Genomic DNA, 23,775 nt, shown 5'->3' on the forward strand with positions numbered 1-23,775 from the left:
GTGGTGTCTTCTGGGGGCACCCTGTTCTCCCATTCATCACCCCAACAAAGCGTCCCAATGCTGTCAAAACCCGCTGCCATGCACAGAGACACTTTTTATGTTTTTGCTGAGGTATTCCTTATCCTCCATCCTGCTTTTCCTACCCCTCACTGTGCCATTCCCATCCCATACACTGCCTGCCCATCCTCATGGCATCAGGATCTCGTGGTCCAAAACAAAGCACTCCTGCCTGTGCCACTGTCTTGCCTGTGCCTGGGGATGCCCCACCTGCTGCCAGAATTGTGAAGAGGCAGTAGAGAGAAGCAGAGGTGTAGAACAGAAGGAGCTCCAGGAGGAGCAGGATCTCCTGGCTCTCACCCAGGCAATGTGTCTGGAGCCAAGGTTACCATGACCCCACATTTCCCCCATATGAACACGGCTGGCAAAGGCCACACCAAGCCCTGCTGCACCCCAGGAAGCAGCATCCCTCCCCTCCATCCATCACTTTCACCAAGGGCGAGCTGGGTGGTGGCCTCTAAACCATCCCAGGACCGTCACCACCCTGGGCAGGGATCCCTGTCCCTGCTCACTACAAAGGCAGCCACGCACAAAGCCTCCGTGGGCGGATGGGCTTGGGCCAACTCCTGTTTTCTGGTGGATTGTGAAAGGGAGGCACAAAGACCAGGAGAAGCCAAAAAGCAGGAGGCCAGCAAAGGAGCCTTGCAGAAGCGAGAAGGCAAAGCTGGAGAGTACTTTTGGGCTGAAGTGTGCTGAGACATGCACAATCAAAAGCTATCTTTTGGTCCTCACTGGGGTTAAGGGAACAGGGCTTGGTACCTTCTCTCTTGGAAAAACTCATGCAGTTCACCTTGAAATGATTCAGAGTGCCCCAAATTTGATTAAACCCCAAGACAAAAATGGGAAGAACAACATCAGGGGTGGAACAGCCCCTGGGGTGAGTGTAAGCTATCATCCTCACAAACCCATGCTGGAGCCAAGCCATGCCTGGCACTGCCTGATGAGTTCAATGCTGGACAAAAGAAACTTAAGTGAGTCCAGGTATAAGGGCTTCATCAAAGTGCACAAAGGGATGTAAGTAAAGCCAAGGCCAGCTCTACAGTAGGGGAGGAAAAATCAGTAAATCAGCAGCTGGTGCATCCTAGACATGGCCAGGGATGACATCTCCACATCAGCAGCAGTGAAGGTTCTGCAGGCAGAACAGCACGTCCCACAGCTGGCAACCACTGCAGAATAGTGTAACAAAAAAGATCTAGCACCAGGTCCTGACATCTCTCAAGGGCCTTCATGAGAAATCATCAGGGGAGCAGTTTGAAGACCCCAGAGTTTGCCAAGGAGCTTGGCATTTTGTCCTGAGGCAACCCACCAGAAGGGAAAGCTGTTCGTAGAAGTGTGAGGTATCTCCTCAGCAGCTCTCAGTACAACTCTGCCTCTGATCCCTCAGGCAGGAAAGGGGAGCTCTAGCCTGGTTTAGGCTGTGCACCTGTGCCTTAGGGGAATTGCCTCTGGGCTGTGAAGCAAGAGTTGGTGGTAACAGTGCAAAAAAATGCGAAGAGGAAGGTAGTGGAGAAAAAGCCCACAAAGAGATCAAGTGTGCCCCTTTGTAAGGACCAGACTGCAAGCAGCCTCTCCCACTGGGGCCAGGGGTTTTGCAGCACAAGGAAGAGCTTTCAGCCACACTTTGAGACCCAAATACTGGGGGAAATTGGCTGCAAAAGCTCCAGAGGGTCTGACAAAGGCCAGGAGCCTCTAGTTACAGTCACCCCTCAGGGTATGCAGTGGGAACCAGCTCAGGGACCCAAAGAGAACATCTGGATTTAGACACAGCAGATGTTTTGGATGGTCTCTGGTGAAGGATCTGACCCAACAACATTGCCTACAAGCTGAGTAAAAACAAACCTCAGCCTGGCACAAAGGGAAATTCCTTGGGGTTCACCAGAAGTAGAGCAGGCATAGATGGAAGAGAGACAAAAAAAGGTGGAAAAGGAAACAGCATCACATGAAAGGACTCCCATCTGCTGCCCAAAATGAGTAGGGCAGGGAAGAAGAACCAGTTTCCTTCCCTAACAGTTGCTGTTGCAGGTTATACCCCAGCAGAAATCCCCTCATGGAGGAGTGACTAAGAACCATGAACAACCCCATCCAGTGTCATCTTCTTGCAGGGGTTCCATACTGCTGTCTCCTTATCACAAAAGTTCCATACCTCCTTGGTGTTTCTCACGGGCAGCTCCTCAGAGCACTGCCTCTTTCTTCTTCCCAAAGCAGCCACTGACTCCAGTTCCCTCCTCACCCACCCACCCCACTCTTTTACAGCACTCTTCTTCTCATTGGTCACAGCTGTGGCCTGTTAAAGTCAGGCCTGCTCCTAATCTTTGATAATTGACCCAGCTGAAACTCCTTAGGGGTAAGATTACTTTCTACACTACCTTTACTTTCTTATATTCCATCCCACTACAATTCAGGGTGGTCTTGAGACAAAATGTAGCATCTAGGGAAAAATGAAACCAGCGACTCCTGAGCCTTCAATCCAAGCAGCAGCCACACCAGCTGACAGGACAGCTTGCTTTCCATGATCAGAGCTGCTTAGCCTGCCCTTACTTCCCAGGTACTGATGCTGGGAGAGCTCAGCTCTGCCCTGCTTTCCTCCTGCCTTCCCTCACACATGGACACTTGGAGCATCTCCAGCTCCTCCACACCTCTGGATGACCCCATGCTTAGTGGCCTCTCTTTCAGCAGAGCAGGAGCAGCAGATCAGAAGCAGAATCAGCACCTGCTGAGGGCTGGCAGCTGCTTCTGTCACACAAAATGCACCTGCTCGCACAAAATGCCAGCAGCACTGGGCTGGCCCCCTTTGGCCACCCACACCCAGGCCCTTTGGTCCCCAGTGCAGGGAGCCAGTGGGGAGTGAGCAGTGACTCAGACAGCCGGAGGTGCCTGGGGCTGACTCAAGCCCTGGAGCAGGGAACCTGGGGGACATTACTGGAGTGAATGCCAGCGCTCACGGGTGGTGCTTTCAGCACTGACGGCTGTCCCACCCTCCAGAAGGAAATTAAAAAATAAAGAAGAAAAAATAGTAATAAAAAAACTCCGCTGGTTAGCTGGGAAATTCAAACCCCAGCACCTGCAGGCCAGACCTCCAGATGCAAACAGCTGGGCTGCTGCTGTGATAACTGGGAATTGTGCTCCATGAATCCCAAGGTGCTGCCTGCCAGCAGGGGAGCATCCAGGATGCTGAAGGCAAGGCAGACAGTGAGGTGGATGCTAGGGAGTTTGGTAGTTTCCTTGTACACAGCTGTTTTTCCCCTCTGCCACACACTCCAGCTCGTCTCTCCTACCTCTTGCACAGCACAGGTGTGGTTATTGTCCTATAACTGAGGAGATAAATCAGTGAAAGGGACCAGGCAAAGCAGAGGGAGGTTCAGTGGGATGATCACAAATCAAGGGAGAGTTAGGATAGAGAGGATTCCCCAGTCAGCTTGGCTGGGGCAGCACAGGAGCCTGCACTGTGGGGACCCCAGACATTGTGGCACTGCCATCTGTTCCCAGCCCTTCCTAGCATCCCTGCACTGCCCTGCCGAGCTTGTACCCAGACACAAACACCCATCCTGGCACAGCTGACTGAGGCACCACTGCAGGAGGTGGCATCTGTCCCGCTCTGTGCCTGTGTGCCAGTCTTCTCTGTCTCCTCAGCTTCTCCATCACAGGATCATTAAGGTTGGAAAAAAACCTTTAAGGTCAATTCCAACGGTTAACCCAGCACTGCCAAGCCCAAACAAACCATGTCCCTAAGCACCACATCTATACATTTGTTAACAATTCCAGGGATGGTGATTCCACCACTTCCCTGGGCAACCTGTTCCAGTGCATGACAACTCTTTCAGAGAAGAAATTTTTCTTACTATTCAGTATAAAAGTCTCTTGGCATTCAAGGTAATTTCCTCTTGTCCCACCACTTGTTACTCAGGAGAAGAGACAGACAACCACTACACCCTCCTCTCAGGTAGTTGTGGAAAGCAACACGGTCCCCCCTGAGCCTCCTTTTCCCCAGGCTGAGCCCCCCACTGCTCCCTCAGATGCTCCTCATCCCTTGGCGGTTTCTCAGCAAGCTCTTGAGGGGTCAGTTTTGGGTAGAACAAGCTCCTGGAGCTGCCCCCTGTCCCGCAGCGGCCCCGCCGGGCGCTCGGCGCCGCAGCCCGGGCGGGGACGGGGCGGTGAGCGCGGCTTGGCTGCCACCGTGCGGCCACCGCCCCGGGGAGCCCCGGAACGCTCCGTGTGCCCGGAGCCCCGAGCAGGGGGCACTGGCTGGTGGGCTGCGGGCAAGGGCGGAGAATCGGGGCGAGCGTGTCCCCCACAGGGACATTCCAGCTCCTGGCGAGGGGAGACGGAAAATCCAGACGGAGTCGGGGCGGGATGGGGGGGATGGGGGAAGGGGGGCGGGCTGGGAGGACGGGGCGGGTGGGAACAGAGGGGAGGGGATGGTTTAGGGTTTGGTCTCAAGGGAAGGAGGAATATTCCACGCCCGCGGTGCTGACAGCACGGGTGTGGGCGCGGGGTGTCACCTGCCGGAGCGGGGCAGCCGGGGAGCGCCCCGTGCGGATGTTTGCGGAGGGTCGGGGGGTGCCAGGGTCCCCATCCCTCCCTGCCGGGCTTTACCTGCGATGATGGCCGGGTTGTTCTGTCCGCCCTCCGCCTTCACCCACAGCTCCAGGGTGAACTCCTCCCGCGGGACCGCGGGCAGCGCCTCCGCCCGCGCCGCCAGCTGCTCCCGGCCGCCCGAGAAGTACAGGGCGGGCAGCGGCCGCTCCCGGGGAGGGTCCGGCACCTGCGGCTCCCGGCCCCGCCGCCTCTCCCCCCGGCTCCGGCCCCGGCCCTCCGGCTCTTCTCCTCCTCCTGCCCTGGCTCCCCGCGGTCTCCGGCCCCGCGGGGATGCGGCTCCGAGCGCGCCGTGCGCGGCGGGCCCGTGCGGGTACAGCCCGTGCGGGTGATGCGGGGGCGCGGCGCGGCGGCTCGGAGCCTCCATCCCGCAGCCCGGCACCGCCGGGGGCTCCCCGCGGGCCAGGCTGAGCGCCGCCAGCAGCAGCGCGGCCAGGGGGGCTCCGCCGCGCAGCATCCTCCTTGGGAACGAAGTTTGGGGGCTGGGAGGTGCGGGGCGAGTGGCCGCGGGGGAAATGGGGGTGTTCAGGGGGGCGGCGGGCGGCAGCGCCGGGGCACAGTCCCCCGCCCCCCGCCGCAGCCGCTGCCCCCAACTTTTCCCCGGCACCGCTCTCCTCCCTTCTGCTCCTGCGAGAGGAGGAGGAGGAGGAGGAGGAAGAGGAGGAGGAGAAGGAAGGCGAGAGCACGGCGGCGGGGACCCCCTCTCTGCCTGCAGCCGGGGCTCCCGGGGCACGGCGGACCCGGCGCGGCTCTCGGCGCTGCCCGGCGCTGCCTGCGGGAGCGGGGGATGCGTTAGTCGCCCTTATCTAGAAAGCCCCGAGGCGCTCCGCTCCCCACCCCCACCTCGAGGAGGGGTGTGGAGGGGGGGCTGCCCTTATTTAAAGATGATTATGTCCAATCTAATAAACCCCGAGCGGAGCATCGCCCTCCCTTCCCTCCGCCCTCCCGGGCGCTGCCCAGGATGCTGGCGGGGAGGGGATGCGGAGGAGACACAACGCTCCGGGCGCTGGGTCCCCTCCGCACCCCATTCCCGCCCTCGGGGTTTTGGGACGGCACCTGCCCTGTCCCTGCCCGTGTTTTCTCCTGTTGTAGCTCCCACCTCGCCTCCATTCTCTGTCTCCGTCACCTAGAGGGGAGGAAAAGAAGCTGAAAGGAGGGGACAGCCTCCCTCAGCCCTGCCCCAGGCGAGGGGAGAGGTTTCCTTGGACTCGGGGTCTCTCCTGGGCAAGAGATTTTTCTGCTTTTTCTTGTTTCTATTATTTTTTCCCTTTCCCAAACAATGACACGTGCAGAAAGGTGGGGTGGAGCTGCCTTATCTGAGCAAACCACATCCAAAAGCCAAAAAAACCCCTATGAATGCACCAAGGCAGTGGGCAGCAGTGTGAGAAGCATCTCACCCACCTTCTGCCAGACGGTACAGCACCAGTGCTGCCAGGGAGAGTTTCTCAAAGCATGCAGGTGAGAAAACAAACCCCCAAAGTTTCCTCTTGGTTCCCAAGACTCCCTCACACCAGCACATGGCAAAGGAGACTAGGAAAACTTCAGCAAGGAGATTGAGTGAGATGAGAAGCTTTTTCGTGCTTCTTTTTCATTATTATTATTTTATATATAATTTTTTTCACTCCCAAACACTATCTGTGGCGGTCAGTGTGAAGCAGGGTTGCCAGCGAAAGCTGGGAGGCCCATTCCAGGGTACAGGCTTTCAAACCAGCAAGGCAGGAGGGAAGGGATTGAAGAATAAATGGCAGGAGCTGGCTCTGTGGGGCTGGGGCTGGGCAGGTTTTTTGTCTTCTCAAGGTGGGAGGGTGATGGGAATAAGGGTGGGGGACTGGTGCCTTTAGTCAGGGGGAGATAGAAAAATACAGAGCTGGAAAATCTGAGGGTTAGGAGGGGTGAGCACAGTGCATCTCCTGCTGCCCGGGAAGGAGGAAGGTGGGTGTGAGCACACAGAGAGGTGAGGGCTGGGCTGGCAGGGTGTGAGGAGGAAGGGAGGACACAAGGGAGCCAACAAGGCCAGGCAGAGCAGGGATGGCTCATGCAAAGCTGCTCCAGCAGCTCCCGAGGACATTTGTGGTGTGAACCACATCCAAGCACAACACCAACACCCATGGCTCGTGGGGAGGTGCTGAGGAAAGGTCTGCAGCTCTCCTGCCTGCACCCCCTGACCCAGAGCCCATCCACTGGCAGTGGGGGGTACGGAGACAGCCCTGCTCAGGGCCTGGCACTGGTGAAGTGGCCCAGCAAGTGTTGTCCTGGGGCCAGTGCCAGCAAGCACTGCTCACAGTGAGTATTCATTCAGGAATGAACCAGGCTCCTGATAGCTCTGTCTACCAGGGCCTGATAAGAGAGGATCCCATGGGATGGCTAATTTTGAATGGTGGTGACTTTATTAAGAGGCTGTTTGTCATCTTGCCACACAACATTCTCCCCCAGGTACTCCAGAGAAGCAAGACCCTCAGCAAGACCCTCAGCTGCCATCCAAGAGGTTCCGCAGCATGGCCTCCTCAGGGACAGCCTAGCTGGGACAAATCCAGCACCAAAGCAACAAAAGCCTCCAGAAGTGCACCCAGGCAGGGGCTCTATATATAGGCTCTGGCCTGGGCTAAGCTGCTCCCTTGACAGAATGACACCCACAAACAAACAGCTCTGCTGTCTGCAGGGTTGGGATGCACCAGGAGCTGCAAAGCCCACCAAGGAAACCACTTCCTGGGGGAAAGATGGGCAATAGCAGAGGAAGGCTCCCTGCCATGCCAAGCCCCTGTCTTCCCCTGCTCTGCCTGTCCAAGCCTGAGTCTGTCCAGATTTAGGAACTACTGGAGCAGGAAGCTGAGACTATGAATCATTATCCCATGTTGGCTCCTGAGCACTCTCCACCCAGGCAGGTTCCCTGGCAATCCTTGCCAGTGTGGGGCTGGTGAGGATGAGGATGGCAGGACAATGGGGGCACATCACTGGGCTGGCTCAGCATCAGGGGAAGAGACATGCTGGGATGCTGTTTCCATCCCAGCACCACTGTGGCCTGCAGAGTAAATCCCTGTCATTTGGGTAATTTTTTAATAATTTGCTTTAAAAAACAAAACCAAAACCAAACACAAACCAAAAACTCAACAAAAACAAAAACAAAAACCCAAAAAAACCAAAACAAAGGACCCCACAATTAACTGACCACTGAGATGATTTCCCTGCCTGTGAACCTGTGAGGGGAAGACTGGTCCTGTGGATAAGGTGGGGATTCCAGGGTGACCAACTAGTGGCAGTGTGCCCTCAGCATGTTTTCTGTCACTCAGGGAAGCAGAGTGGGCATCTGTTAGAGATCCCAGCTCAGAGCCAGGCCCTCTTGGCTAAGGAATGCAACAGCCCTGGCATCTTCCATGGAGATGATCCTTGCAGGCAGAGTGCCACTGCAGTTCAGATCTGCTAATGATGCTCAGGAGCAGTAAAACATGCTGGGTGGGAGGAAGGAGGAGGGCAGAGGGCTGTGAGAGGGTCACTTTGCCTGGTTATTCCTCAGCCCTTCCCCACTCGTTGTCCTTGCTGGCATGTCCCTGTTCCTTGGACCCTCTGGGCTGTCAGTCAGGGTTATTTGGGGTGGGGATTGGATAAGACAGGCTGATGATGCTGGGAAGGAGCAGGGGGCCAGGAGCCTCTGGAAGGAGGCAGGAGAAGGGGGGGAGCCCCATCAAAGTGAATGAGGGCTGTGGGATGGTCCCAGCACAGGAGTGAGGTACCCAGGGCTGGTTCACTGGGGGAAGGAGAGGAGCAGCTGTGGGGTGCACTGCAGGGGGAATGGACAAGATGACCTTTAAAGGATCCTTCCAGCCCAAACTATTCTATGATTCTAGGATTTAGCTGGAGCAGAGGCTGAGCCTTGCTTTTACCCACGCCTGTCAAAAACCATCAACAAAAGCCTTCCTCTCCCTCCACTCCTCCTCGGGAAACCACCAGTGATCTTGACATGGGAATAAAGGCTCGGGGAGAATCCAGCTTTTTTGTTCACGGCCAGGCAGCCAAATCCTGCAAGCCTGAGACAGCAAGCCTCAGCAATCAAAGGCACGAGCAAGAGCTGAGCCCGCTCAGGGCAGAGCCCCAGCCCTCCCTCCTCTCCCTCCCCAGCTCTCCTGCTTTTCCCAAGCAGATTAGGAGGCTGTTCAAACACTCAGGACCCCCGGAGGTCAGAGATGCTGGCCTCCCGCACCAGAGGTTTGTTTGGGAACTCGCTGAGTTTCCTGCTTCTGGTGGGTCTGGAGATAAGCCCTGGTGTGCAGCCACTGTCTGCTGCCAGCGCCACTAGGAGCCCACAGTCACACACCGAGAATCCAGCTCCAGAGCCATGCAATCAAAGGATCACAGAACGGTTTGGATTGGAAGAGGCTGTAAAGATCATTTATTCCACCCTCTTGCCATGGGCAGGGACACCTTCCACTATCCCAGGTTGCTCCAAGAATGGTCCAGGTTTGCCTGGACCAGGTCCTGTCTGACCTGGCTTTGGACACTTCCAGGGATCCAGGGGCAGCCACAGCTTCTCTGGGCACCCCGTGCCAGGGCCTCACCACCCTCACAGGGAAGAATTTCTTCCCAATATCTAAATCAAAACCTACTCTCTTTCACTTAAAAGTCATCTCCCTTGTCCTATCACTAGATTCCCTTGTCAAAATTCCTGTCCCCTGTGTGTTTGTGCCTTGCAGATGGATCTTTTTACACATCTTGTAAAGGATGAGAGACAATCACAGAGACCCCCCACAGGCACTCCCCTGAATTCTCCATGGCCTGGGGGGCTGGGTTCCCCTCACCCTGCAGCACCAGTAAGGTGTTGTTCAGTCCCATGAGTTTGGTGACAACAATTCCTCTGCTGAATTCAGCTGTACCTGCCTCAAGGCTTTAACAAGCCACATACATGACCTCAACTCCTTTGGCAGTGGAGCCAAGGAATGAATTTAAATAACAGCAAAGGATATGTCTGCTGCCTCATCCTCACCCCTCACACCTGCCTCCTCCCCTGTGCTCCACAGCCTGTGGGTTGCCCAGGGTAGCAGGAATGCAGGGAGCCCATGGAGGAAGCCAACTAGCCAGGCTGTCATTGGGGCATCAGCTGAGGTGCCTGGAAGCTGGTTCATTGCATCACCATCAGCTGCAGCAATTTCAGAGCAGCCTTGGACATCATGCTGGAGCCCTGAGCTGCAGCAGAACTGTGCTTTGGACAGCTCTGCAAGCTTCCAGTAAAAACCATTTGCTTCCAGTTGGGAGGTGAGGATGGTGAAGATGCTCAGCAGTTGGCTCACATCTCTGCATAGGGAAGACATTCCCTGCACAACAGCCTTCAAGGATCTTCCTGCATCCTGAAGTTTCACACTTCACCAAGAACTTGCAGGTGCTAAATTAAGATCTGCTAGAGAACAGAGCATGACCTTTGTCAGACAGGTTGTCTCAGATATTGAAAATTTTTCCGGCTGCTGACAAAAGGCAGGGACTTATCTGCCTTTATGTAATGTAGCCCTTCCAGCAGCCAAGGAGGAAAAACATACATGAAAAAGCAGGGGGGAAATGGAATCTAGCTTCTCACTTCCATTCTGCTGCTGTTACTGGGGAGTTTCAGCCCCATTAAGTCAGGATAGTCCAAGCACAGCTCTATCCCAGCTCAGTGGGAAGTGCTTTGCCAAGAGATGCTACGCAGCTCCTGTGCCTACAGCAGAGGCAGGATCCCAGAGGAGCTGTGCAGGCTCCAGAGGGAGAAGCATGTTGGTACAAACACAGCAGGGACCCCTCAGACTTCCAAAATCCCACCCCAGCAAAGCCCAATCTGCTGGCAGGAGCTCCAGGAGAGCACTACTACACTCACGGCAGCTCTGGTGGCCAGGTGGAATAATGACACAACTTGCTGCATTTTCATCACCCGTGTGCCCCCGCCAACATCTGCTCGTTAATCCCCGTTGGAAATGCTGCTTGCACGATAGCATCACTTCCTTAATTGAGCACGACTTCCCCTGCAGGAGGGTCAGAGCAATAACCCGTGCAAAGCTCCACCATCTCCACCATCAGCCTTCACCCTGCTCCTGCATTTTCAGACACTTTCCATGTGTCACCCAGACAGAAAAGCCATTTGCTAGAGCCAGCTGATAAGGCATGAAGTGAACACATTTAATCTGGCACTGGTATCTGAAGGACGAGGGAAGGCAGAAATGGCTTGTGCCACCTCAGAGCAGATGCAAAGCTCAGCAGTTCCTCAAAATTCACATTTTAAGATCTCTCATCTGACCCCAGCCAGGGAACAGCTGCAGCAAGGAGGAAAGGAGCAGAAGTAAACGAGCACAGTGGCTGGGGTGGAGGCAAAGGGGCTGTGTTTAACTTCTACCTCAAGGTAAAACAGGATTTTTGGTACTGTGAATCAGAGGTGCCACTTTATTGTTGATCCAAAACTCACTGTCATTGGGACATCCTCTATCCTGCAGAGAACCTGCTTTGTCATTTGGCAGTGAGCAATAAAAAGAAGCACGAAAGAGCCAGACTCAGCTCTTAAAAGCTGGCCAGCAGGGTTTTAAGTATCTGGGGTTTGGACAAGTTCATCACAACAAGGAAACACCTCTGCCTTCCCCATTCATTTTTAGAACAGACAAATAAAAATAGACTTTCCAGAAGAGCCACAGACAGGGGAGAGAAGGGGATGGAGCCACGTGCCAGCTGCCAAGGAAGCTCACAGCCTCCAGCTCACAACTGTGCTGTGGACCTGCCACTCAGGCCATTCACGTCCCACCTTGGGGCAGGCTGGAACCCTGGTTAAAATGTGGAAGAAAGGATGAGCACATACACACACACATTCTCCTCAAGCAAGAGAAAAAAGTGGTTATCCCAGGCTGGGAATATGACACCTACTGGTTTTTAGTGGACAAGGAAAAAGAGCAAGAGATGAACTCTGGCACTACCCAGTATCCATCAAGTTTTCAGCTGCTTTTTAGTTTCTTTGTTGGATGTTGCCCACAGCGTGGTTTGGCACCAGCACTGTAGGAAGTGGCAGCAGCCCCAGGTGTGCACCCCCAGGCCAGTGGCATCCTGGTACTTGTGAGTCCACACTGAAGCAGGACCTGGAGGCACCAAGAGCATTGACTCCCTCCAGCCTTTCCAGACAGACTGGGTACCTCCATTTCCCATAGGACTTGCACTGGGATGTGTCCTGCCACATTGTGCCTCCTGTGCCAGTTAGCTGAAGCCCTTGAATCTTTGGTTTCATGTTCCTGAGCCCTTCAGTATCTCTATCAATGGTGGTATGATGATGGTCCACCTCTGTGGCCCGCCTCAAGCACAAAGAAACCTTCTAAGGATGTTTGGTGTTCTGCTCCTGAGATGTTTGTGGCATTTTTTACTCAATCTTAACCCCAGTGCCACCTTAAAACCTTCTCAATCCAGAGTGTCCACCACAGCTGTTGAGCAGAAGAGGGCAAAGCACAGGTGTGAAAACCTTGGTCAGGACAAGATCTTGCTGGCAAGGACCACCTCTTCCAAATCAGAGCCTTCCTCAGGGCTAAAACCCATTGGATGCTTGTAGCCTGTTCTCATAATCTTCATCTGAGCTCAGAGCTAATTAGCTCTTTTATCTTTATCCCTAGGTCAGGTTTTCCCCTCAACCATTTCTATGGCTTCTTTTGGAGCTGTAAATGCATGAGTGATCCCTGGTTGAGAAGGGTTACTCAAAGCCATCTCTGACCTCCCTTTTGTGCCACTGGCAGAGCTGGCCAGCAGCACTTCCAGCTCCTGCCAGACTCACTGTGCTGGCAAGAAGAGGAAAAATGCAGCAATTCCATTCTGAGGAGAGCCAGTAAAATCAGTAATCTATCACTTGGGATGCAAACCTACTGGGCAAGGTCTTTCCTGTTAAAGATGAAGAGGAGAGGCTGTTTGTGCCATGTCCTCCCTGTGCAAGCCTCCAGCTCATGAATCTGCTGCTGGAGATTCCCCTGCGGCTCAGTGTGACCATGCAGTCAAGATCCCACATTATCTCCTTGCAGCCCATTGCTGCAGCTCTACCACCATCACCCACAGTGATCCTTTCCCTCCTTGCCTTCTCTAGGGCCCTGGAGAGTCTGGAAACATGCCATGTCCCACACTGCTTCCCAGCTGGGCCTGGGGGCCCTAGGCCAGGCAGGAGGAGCTCAGGGATGCAGCAGTCCCTTGAGCATCACCCATTGCCCAGCAGGGTCTGTGCCTTTGTGCTGTTCCTGGCTCTCCATTATTGCCACCAGGGACTGTGCAGGAACGTGCTGCTGCACTGACTGAGGGCAGCTGAGAAGAAAGATAAAGCTAAAGCCTCATTTTGCTGGGATATTGGCACGCTGGCACTCGTGCAACCCTCTTAGTTCAAGTTGGTTTTCTGTGAAAAAAACTCAGGTCAAACTCATCCAGCAAAATCCCTGAATACAGAGAGAGTTGTCCCTGTAGGAGGCTATTTGGCAGCAGTGCTGTCCCAGGCCAGTTTGAGGCATTAAAACAAAAAGACCCTTTTGCCGGTACAGAAGATCTTCAGCATTGGCTGTATTTTCCCCGTGCTGGGGAAAACAAGCTTTTCCACCCTGCTGCTGCCCCTGGGCTCAGAGGGCATCCTGCCCAGATGTGTTTCCCGGCTAACCCCTGCCCTCACAGGACTGATTCCCCCTGCCAGGCTGCCAAAGCACCAGCAGCACTGGGGGCTCAGAGGTGTCCGCATCCCACCACGAGGGAGCGGCGTGCAGGGAACCCCCGGGCGAGGCGGGGACCCGGCACCCACCGGCCCCGGAGAAGGTGCTGCGGTTCTTGGTCTCCCCCCAGTGACCAGACCACATATGACAAAGCAGCAGGTCTGGCTCATGCTGGGGATTTCCATCCCCACGAGCAGAGCTGCTGGTGTATGATTACCAGGTAATTATACTAATCATTATTCCCGGAATCCTCCCCGTGAGCAAAGCCCTCTCGCTGGGTGTGCAGGCTTGTGTTGCCACTTTTGGAAGCAAGACGCTATTTCTCCCGTACACCAGCACTAGAAATGTATATATTCCTTCATTAAGGAGCACTGACACCACTGTGGCAAATGACCTGTCAACAGATTTACAGCAGGAAGTAAGTCACTGCCTCTGAGCCTGCGCTCTTAATGTAATTAAAGTCCTCTGTTTGGAATTCGTTGTTAATTAATATTCATGCTCTGTTCCCCATCTGCCATTCCATGTTACTGGATCCTTCTGAGATTGATCAGAGGGATATTAGGGCAGCAAGCAGTTAGAGAAAGAGGGATTGCCTGGTGGGAAGGGATTGAATCAGTTTTTTGTACAGGAGCAGAATTGCATCCAGGACCCCAACTGCTCTGGGAGGGAATGGCTGAGGCATCATCCTGGCTTGCTGTGTTGCTGAGGGCAAATGAAATGGATGGTGAGAATGATGGATCAGAAGATAGTGACCACTGGAGTCTCTCAGGGCTTGCTTCAGCCCTCAGAGGGAGGTGAGAAGCATCTCTGGAGCTTGGTACTTAGGATGAGCTGGCAGCTAGCGCTGTGAGTGAAGTGTAATTGAGATGAGTCCAATTGCTGGCCCTTGTGGTTTGGCCTGGGGGAGCAGCCAGGGCAGCCCAGCCCCATGAGCCAGACCCACAGCTCAGTTATTTGGGGGTGGAGGCTCAGAGGGAGTTCCCAGTGAAGCCACACTCACTTGGGCACATGCAAGGAAGACACAGAGGTGTGGGGTGTCAATGGGTACCAAAAGATTTTCCCAATCTAGTGCAGGGCATGAGAGGATATCTGCAGGGTAACAGGCCAGCTTCTCAGTGTGGGCACAGCCCTTGCAGTGGCAACACACCAGGTGCTCCTCTTAGAGCAGGTCATGGGCTGGCCCTGGCCCTGGATGGGCCCTGAGAGCTTGCCCCAGCCCTGCACAGGCTGGAGGTCTCCTCCTCTCTGATCTGCAGGCCACTGTAGCATTTCCACAAGTGCTCAGCATGGATCCCAACACAGTCAGAACACCCACGGGAACACCCACAACTCCTGTACCAAAAATACTGAAACCAGGCACACACTGTCCACTGCTCTGGGTGGGAAAGATGTCCCCATGTCACAGCCTGAGAGCCTAGGGGTTGCCATCCCACTGAGCGCGTGGGCTGCTGTAAATGCAGAGCTCAGCAGCATGAAGAGGCCAGGCTGGAGATGTAATGGCCCTGGTAGTGGCCCTGTAACACCCCATGGCCCCATCTCCAGGTGCTGGGGGTATGTCCCTCATACTGACCCATCTCACCCCACCACCCCATAGCGAGATGCTGGAGATGCCAGAGCTGAGCATCCTTTGAAATTAAGGGCACTTCACACACTGGAAAGCCTCCTGAAGACCCCTCCTGTTCCTGGGATAGCTGGGGGTCTGTGGTTGGTGCAGATAGGTAGGCAGCTGGAAGGCAGGCCTTGCAGTCAGCCTCTCTCAGCAAGAGGGCACTGCCCCTCTCCCTTTCCTGGGCACCTCTTCTTCCCCAGGAAAGGTGTCACAGGCACAGGTTATCTCAGGATGGAGGTTCCCAAGGGACCAGAGGGACTGGGGCTCTCAGCCAAGCCCCGAGTGACAATGGCTCTGTCACAGGAGCACTATACATGGGGTTTCCTCTATTAGCAAAGCCCTTTTCGAATGGTTTTGAGATCCTTAAACACAATCATAGGGCTCAAATTGGACTCACCCTGCTCTGAAAGCCAAGTCCTCCCAGTACCTCCTGTTTATATAGGAACAATCAAAGTGATTTATTCATCTGCCTAAAGCATGGCTGCTCTTTGGGCATCCATCCATTATCCTTATCTATGTGTCCTAGCTAGGAGCTGAGCAATCCATCTTACCCACCCTAATGCATGCCAAAAGGCTCTGCGTGCTCCAAGAGGGCTCTGCTGGGGCTGGCTTTCAGCAGCGTCAACGCAATTCCATTGACGTCAACCAGAGCCACCTGGTGTCACCCTCCCAGACAATTACAGCCCAGGATGGGCAGAACCAAGGTGGGCACGGAAGGGATTTGTGGCTGTAATCAGGACTGGATGTGCCACCAGGCTTGCCGTGGAGCGCGTGGCCTCAGTGTGCAAGGAGCACAGTTAACCCAGAGAACTTCTTGATTCTCCTGATTAAATGGCAAAAGGGGAGCCAGGGGTGTGGTCATGGGGCATTATCTTCTCATCTGTGATGGAAAGATCACTGTGCTCCAGTGCCACATGGGTAACCAGCAGTGCAGCTGCACCCTGGCTCCCCACCATCCCTGCCTGGGTGTCACAGACACATTTTATGAAAAATCCTTTTGCTAGGATTTTTCTCCTGAGAAGCTGAGAGCCTCAGAGATGAAATGTAAACAATGATTATCTGATGCTGTGGAATGCAACAGGTGCATCTGTGATTGGTCTCATGTGGTTGTTTTTAATTAATGGCCAATCACAGTCCATCTGTCTTGGACTCTCTGGTCAGTCACAAGATTTTATTATCATTCCATTCCTTTCTTGCTAGCCTTCTGATGAAATCCTTTCTTCTATTCTTTTAGTATAGTTTTAGTATATCATTTTCTTATAATATATATCATAAAATAATAAGTCAGCCTTCTGAAACATGGAGTCAAGGTTCTCATCCCTTCCCTCATCCTGGGAGCCCTGTGAACACCACCACACCTGGGATGTTGCAGAGGGGCTCAGGGGGTGTCTCAGGTAATAGCAGGGTGCTGCCCTCCTGCCTCATGGGAAAGAGAGGTTCCAAACCTTGTAGAAAGTGTAGCACCATGAGGATGTTAAAGCCCTGGAAGTGTTGAAGGCCAGAGGTTGGATGGGGCTTGGAGCAACTGGGTCTAGAGGAAGGTGTCCCTGCCCACAGCAGGGGTGTTGTAACAAGATGGTCTTTAAAGGTCCCTTCAAAACCAATCCAGTTTGTGATTCTATGATCTATGGTCATCAGAAATCTGCTCATAAAATGCGTTGTCACCTCCCTTCTCATCTTTCCTCAGGGACAAACAGTTGTGATAAGCTGAAGCTCCTTGTATGCAGCAGGCAGGTGCCCAGCAAGGAGAAGTGGAGTTTGTGCCCTCTGTCCCACTGTCTGCTGCTGTTCTGGGCTCTTGGGGGACTGTTCAGTCCCACAGCCATGGACTTGAGAGTGCTGAGACTCAGTCATGCAGGAGACATGGAGGGTCTCCATCCTGCACTGGGCACTGGGGCTGCACACCATGTGGTGGGCACTCTTGGTCAGTGGGTTGTGTGACCACTGCAGAAACTGTAAACTAAGGGAAAATAATTCTAGAAGCTTAAATAAACTGCACAAGGCACAGTGTCCTTCTAAAGAAACCAGGAAGGGTTTGCAGCTTCCCATCCCAAGAGAGTACTCTCTCACCAAATTTCACCTCTTAAGGTGAAGCACAGGGTGAAAGAGTTTTCCCAAGGAAATTCAGGAAGAGTGTTTGGCCACAGGTAAACCAAATGGCTTTCCTGGCTTCTCTCTCAGAAAAAAACGACCCAGTTTGGCTGAAATCTTTCACAGAAATTCAGGTTGAGGCAAATCCCTGAGAGACAATTTCTGCCTAAATGTCTGGTTTTTGGCATTGTCCTAACTAATGGGAAACACAGCCCCATAATGGGAAGTATTGGGCAATCTCAGCAACAAGCAGTGTTATCTGCTCTGTCTACAAGAAAACAATTAATTTTCGTTGATTTCGCTCTTTGAAGAGGATTTGTAGACTGAGGGGCAGAGGAGAGAAAGAAGACCAAAAAAAGGGAGAAGCAATGGAATTAGCCAACCATCTTCAGACTTGAATCACTCTTGATCTGTGGCAGCACCTGGCAGAGCAAGGAGAGGTGCTAAAGGCTGTGGATGGGAGACCTCTGAGCTCATCTAATAAAGAAGGAAAAGGCTCCTGCCACTGCCATCTCTGAGCAGGTTGGCTAATACAAAAGGAAGTTCCTGGCTCATGGAGGACAAGCACAGGGTGGTAGGAGTAGGGCAGCAGCAGTTCCAAAAAACAGTCCTGGAGAGGGAAAATCAGGTGTTTTCACAGTATTTGAGACCATTTTCATCTGTGCAGAGTGGACAACCAATGCTCGTGTTGGGATTCTCTTTGCATTGGTGAATGTGGTTTGCAGCCTGCCTGAAAGCAGGACGCCCACAAATTTTTGTGAAAGTGCTCATGTTGGAAAGATTTCCAGCCTGAGGAATTAATGGTTTGGAATACCTAGAGAAGCTCTAGGTAAGCACCTGAAATTTGGAGAACCAAAGCAGACCCAGACCCTTCAGACCAGTGCCCACAAGTGGGTACCAGGCAGCACAACTTATTTCCCCACTTCTGCAGCCAACTTCACTCGTTGAAGTGGGGTGAAATGACCCCCCTGACCATGCACCTCCTTCAGTGTCACCGTGGCTGGATGGGACACAGGCACTTAGCATCACTGCTGCTGCACTCGTGCAGTCTGACCCAGTGAACCACCAAGACGTTTTGAGCCCTGTCTGGCTGTCTTCTGGAAATTCCTGGGTAGATTGTGCCAAAAGATCACCCAGGTTTGACAAATTTAGCTTGCTGTAGTGTCAGATGACTCTGTCCACAAGCCAGGTTGATTTTATAGCCACTGTAAGAGCAGGGACAATAACCACAAGCTTGGAGAGAAACCCACAAGCCAAAAAGATGGTTTTGTGCAAAGAAACACCCTTCACTGAGCTTAAGTCAAGCAATGAAATATTCATAGGACACTAAAGCAGTGGGCTCCCTGGCTGCCTCCTTATGGGAATCCAATAATACTGGAGACAGCCTTAATTCAATATTCAAAAAGCCTCTTTCTCTTTCTCTCTCTTTCCATCTCCTCAATGTCTCTTTGGGTTCAGAGATCTTCTGGAAACCTCAGCTTTATATGCTGGATGCATTAGTGGAGAGGAGGAATGGGGGGAGAAGGAGTGGGAGCACAAAGATGGGGATCACACACAGGACAGCTGGGGATTTCTGCTCCCCAGGCAGCCTGAGGATGCTTGGCTGCAGGATCTGAGCCAGCTCTTCCCAAAATATCTCACTGTTGCATGGCTTTTTTGGGGCAAGGCCCACACTTGTGCTCAGACATGTCTGGTTAGGAGTCAGCTCTGGTCCAAGAGCTGTGTGACCATGGTTGTGGGTGTCCCCACAGACAGACTCACTGCAAAACAGGATGCCTGGCTCAGCTGCAGGGGATGTCAGCAGGGCTGAGACCATTTTTGGTTCAGCATCTATTCTGCAAAACGAAGTCACTGAAGAGGGAGCCTTTGTCCACCAGCATAGACTGAAAATTGGGATAGTTGGGCCTAGGTGCTCACAAGGATAAAGCCCTGAAGACCCAATGTGGCTGCTGTTCACATGGACAGTCAACATCAGTCAGGGTGAGGACATGGATGCTGGCAGGGCTTGACTGAGCTATTTGGGTGCTTCCCAGTTGCTACTGATGCTACAGATCTTGATCCCTAACCTGGAAGAGCAATCCTGACATCCCTCTCCTCATTTCAGAAGGAGGCAGAGGTCATTTTTTGGGTGGAATTGCACTGAGCTAACCTCCAGAAGTCAATACTGACATACAGCCCCTCCAGGCCAGGAGATGGGAACATTTCATGCTGCAGCTGGGTCCTACCTACTGCTGGTAGGACCTTTCTTCCACTGTTGGAAGGGACAATACCCAGGGTTGCAACCAAGGCACCTCCAGCTGTTGAAGGTCCAGGGAATTGCTTGCTGATCCCACCCATACAAAAATAGGGGCAACAAAGGATATGAGCACTGGGACATGGCTTTCCACACCATCCATGGACACCATGGGGCTGGATGCTGTAGATGCTGAAGTTTCACACATCTCAGACAAATTCAGGGAAGAAAGTCCTCCATTTGTCATCTGTAGCTTTGAATGACAATGCTTTATCCATGTTGCAGCAAAGTGAAGATTTAGAAGAGCAACAAGCTTTCCAAGCACTTAGTGCAGTATTCCCCCCACTCCCCACCCTGCCCGGAATTCTTTCCCAGAGAGTATTTAAAATCCAATTATTTACTCCACAATGAACTGGTTATTTGGTTTCTTCTGGCATCTCCCAGTCACGAATGCCCTCGAGCAGATCAGTTTCAACCTTTGGAAAACCTTTCTATTAAGCATTTGATCTTGTCAAGCTCTTTTTATAGCCAATCTTAAAGCTAAGTGGGAGCCACTAGAAGGTTACCTGCCGTGCTGGAGCAGGCAGACAGAGGCCAGATAGCAGGGACAGGCTACAGTCCCCATGCAGGAGGCTCCAGAGCACCAATGGTGGTACAAACAATTCACAAAAATTGTGAGAAATTAACAAAAGTCAGGTCCGCGCTCATGTGATGAGGTGAGGATGGAGAGTTCCATACTGCTCTGAGCTGCTTCCCATCTCCAAGGCAGAGCAGGAGCCCTTTGGGGAAAAGAAAGGTGCTCATCCTGTTGGTACCATTCCCCTGGTCTGGGGGCATCCCACAAAAGGAGAGTGTGAGCAGGATGCCTGCAAGTCCTTTCACACCCTCTTCAAGAGCCTGGCACTAGTGAGGCCCCAGCCAAACTCCATCAGGAACCTGACATGCTGTCTCCCCTAACCGTGTTTTCCATGGCAGAAAAGAGATTTCTTTCTCTTTCTTGTTCTAGCATCTCCAGTCCTGATGCTGATCATGCAAACACAGTGCAGACACTCTTTCTCCTTACTGGTCTTTTATAGATTCTGGTTGCAGCTACACTTGCAATTATTTTAAGACTTTCTGGCAAAGAACCAGTCCCACAGATTATTGCTTTGGAGCCCATTTCCCTGGACATTTGAAGCCAGTGCAGGTCTCCTGATGGGATCTCAGGAAGCTTTGTCCCTTGACTCTTTGCTGGTTCTCAAGCTGCATCCAAGCCCTGTCACCCCATAACACTTCCTGCCCCATCTGCCAATGCCTTGGGGCCACCCTCTCTCCTTTGTGACTTCAAGCCAGGTGAGACAGCTGGGCTACATCTCCTAAGTGGAACAGGAACTTTCTGCTTCTGGAACACTTGGCATCACCTGGTCTCCATGAAAAGGAGCAACCGTTTGTTTACCGTGCACCTAAAGGAAGTTCCCAAAAGGCACTGCTGATTCACTGTCAAACAGGAATTTGATAATGTCAGGCTCAAACTCTTCCCTGTCTGAAGTAGAATCTCAGATATAGCATGGCAAACCACAGCCCTCACACAGATACAGCTGCAATGCCATAGCATTGTTGTGTGTCTAGGCTGGAAAGGCAAGGCAGGTGTTTTATCCCATGGCAATGTGTCCCTGGAGTTCACCTACTCAAAAACCAGCTGATTTGTGGTGAACAGAGATGACAATGCTTGGTTTTCTCCGGGTTTTGAGTCTTTAACTCCCAGTTTCAGAGGTCCAAACCAGGCTTTTTCCAGTATATGCAGTATTGTTCCATGATGACTGTTGGTGAACACCAAGATATAGTTGATGGATCTTGCAAACTACACTGGGAACAGAAAGCAGAGACATGCACTGATGCTTCAGGGGGGAAAGTAAGGTATAAAGAACGTCCAAACAAGGTTACATGGGAGATGTGTGGCAGAACAGGGACAGGATATGGGGTCTACAGTTACAACCCTCTCATCTTGATCCATTTCTTCTCAAAGACAGCTTGAAAATCCTGAAGGTCAGGATTTCAAAATCCTCTTGGGTTGCTGATGGGTGAAGGACAAGCTCTGCCCCATGCAGCAATGGGTGCTGGGGTAGCCCCACAATCCCACCTGCTCCCAGCTTCTACTTGATGAACCCCCCTGAGGAGGTGGGGCCACCCACAGGCCCATAAGCCTTCCAAGAAGTCCTTTGCAAGGAATAATGCCTCTGATGGATGTTGCCTGTCTGCATGAATCATCTGCCAGTAAGTCACGAATTACTCAGATGTGTCTGTTATCCCCAATTATTCCCTGATTCACGTGGCAGCTTACGCAGGAGTTCCTTGATTAGGCTGATCAATATCGAGCGCCCTGGCTTGCTGGCCTGACATTCTCATCCATGGAAGCCTCCAGGCCATAAACCATTCTTATCCAAAATCTTGACCTCATGTTTAATTTTATCACCGTTGACGTTAACGGAGGTTAGTTAGGCTTGAGCACGCACTGGAAGTGAAGCTTTCCTGTACCAGGGCCTCCATGCATTTCCCAGCCCTGACTGATGACCTGAATTCAAGGATGCCTTTTCCCTGGCTTCGACAGGCTTCATCTTGGCGCACGCATAATTCCTGGAATCAGTTCTCCACCACTGATGATGAATCAATCATTTGCTTTCTGAACGTGTTCCACAGAATTCCCTCAGCCTTCAACATGCTGGCAGGCTTTCCCACCACAAAATTAGTTGGCTCTACAGCTTTTGGGATAGTGAGCACCCCATGTATGGTTCCTGTCTGGAAGCAAATGGATTTAAACATTTGAACTTTTGTGGGATGATCTTTTTCAGCAAGCCTCAGACTTGGTGAGAGCCAGACTCAACAAAAAAAGCATTGGTGGGCAGAGGGTGGTTGAGGAGAAGGAATGGTGCATAGGGCTGGTGTATTGACATCAGTCAGCCTGATGTAGTCTAGAGAGGGCTTTTGCAGAGCAGAGCCCTTGACCTCACCTGAGTGGTTTGATGGAGAATCCCTGCGATGCTTAAGTTGAACACACAGCACGTATCTGTAAGATTGGTTGGTTTGCTTAGTTGTGTAAAGCCAGAAAATCATCCAAGCTCCCTCTCTGGTGAGTGAAAAGACAAGCTATAGTTCAATCCAGGAGTTAATTTATCCCAGCTGTTTGGGACAACTGGCACAGATGGGATGGATAACTCTCACATAGCTGCTCATTCAGTCCTTTTGTCACTGGACAATAGCTTTTGCTGCCATAACTAGTTTTTGGATGGCTGAAGCTATATGAAATGAATCCTACCTCTTGGTGCCCACCTGCACCTCTGCAGATCTCTCCCACTGTCTGCACATCCCGTTCTCCAAGGTCCACTTCCACACATTATCCCCCACAGCTGCTGCCTGAGGAAGGCTGCACCTTCACAGCCAGCAATGGGAGAGGAAAATGCAGGGCACCCCAGTTCACAGGGCAAACCTTGTTTGGCCTTTCCCATAGAGGATCCTTCTGCCAGGAACAGGGACCTCCCACAATACCCCACAATATCTCCTTGTGCTTCACTAATTTTACTGGCAGAAAGCTGTTTCCTCCATTTTTTATAACTTTTTTGCTGCAGTTTAAACCAATAGCTTCTTGCCTGTTTCTCAAGAGACAGGTGGTTTTTTGTTTTTTTTTTTTCCTTTTGGGGTGTTTTTTGATATATTTGGAGACTGTTTCTACACCCTCTCCTCAGTCTGCTCTTGGTAAACTGCCCCAGCTCCCTGGTCTTCCCATGCTGGCTAATTTTTCCACCCTCACACTCTATGTTTCCAGTATTTGGGAGGCCACTGAAAACCAAGATTCATCCATCTCCACAAGCTGATGGTCAGCATCCAACAGAAGAGCCCAGAGTCAGATTGAGAGCAGCCTCACAGAGAAGGGTTTGGGGATAGCAGTGGGTGATGTGCACTCACGTGGGGACAGCAGTGGGTGATGTGCACTCACAGCCTCCCCTTTGAGGAAAGGCTGAGAGAATTGGGGTTGCTCAGCCTGACAAACTCGGGGAGACATCATTGTAGCTTTTCAATATCTAAAGGAGACTTAAAAGAAAATTGAGACTTTTACCAGACCATGTCATAATTTGACAAGGGGAAATGGCTTCCAACTGACAGAGGGCAGGTTTGATTAGATATTAGGAAGAAATTCTTAATTATGAGGGTGATGAGGCCCTGACACCCTGGTTGCCCAGAGAAGCCATGAATTTAATGCCTCATCCCTGGAAGTGTTCAAGGCCAGGCTGGATGGGGCTTAGAGCGATCCAGTCTAAGGTGTCCCTGCCTATGGCAAGGGTTTGGAACTATATGATCTTTAAGGTCCCTTCCAACCTAAACCATTCTGGGATCCTCAGACCATGATTTGGACTTTAGAAAGGTGTCCCTGCTTTCCTAAAGACACACAACTCCAAAGCCTGGTAGGGAAGTTCAGTGGGGCAGGGGATCCCCAGCATCTCTGGAAATCACATCACACTAGCTTGAGTGCCAAAAACAGGCTGGGGGAAGCTGAA

General features: G+C 52.4%; 1 protein-coding gene across 1 annotated transcript in view; it reads right to left on the minus strand.

Annotated features, from left to right (window-relative positions):
- Positions 1 to 5,107, minus strand: part of PAPPA2 (pappalysin 2) — an 88,771-nt gene extending 83,664 nt beyond the window's left edge. Inside the window, exon 1 of the mRNA XM_054515841.1 lies at positions 4,651 to 5,107. Within this exon, the coding sequence (XP_054371816.1) occupies positions 4,651 to 5,107 (457 nt within the window). The remainder of the gene's footprint in view (positions 1 to 4,650) is intronic.
- Between the last annotated feature and the right edge of the window lie 18,668 nt (positions 5,108 to 23,775).

Source organism: Molothrus ater, chromosome 9 (genome assembly GCF_012460135.2).
Source record: "Molothrus ater isolate BHLD 08-10-18 breed brown headed cowbird chromosome 9, BPBGC_Mater_1.1, whole genome shotgun sequence".
NCBI classification, from domain to species: Eukaryota; Metazoa; Chordata; class Aves; order Passeriformes; family Icteridae; genus Molothrus; species Molothrus ater.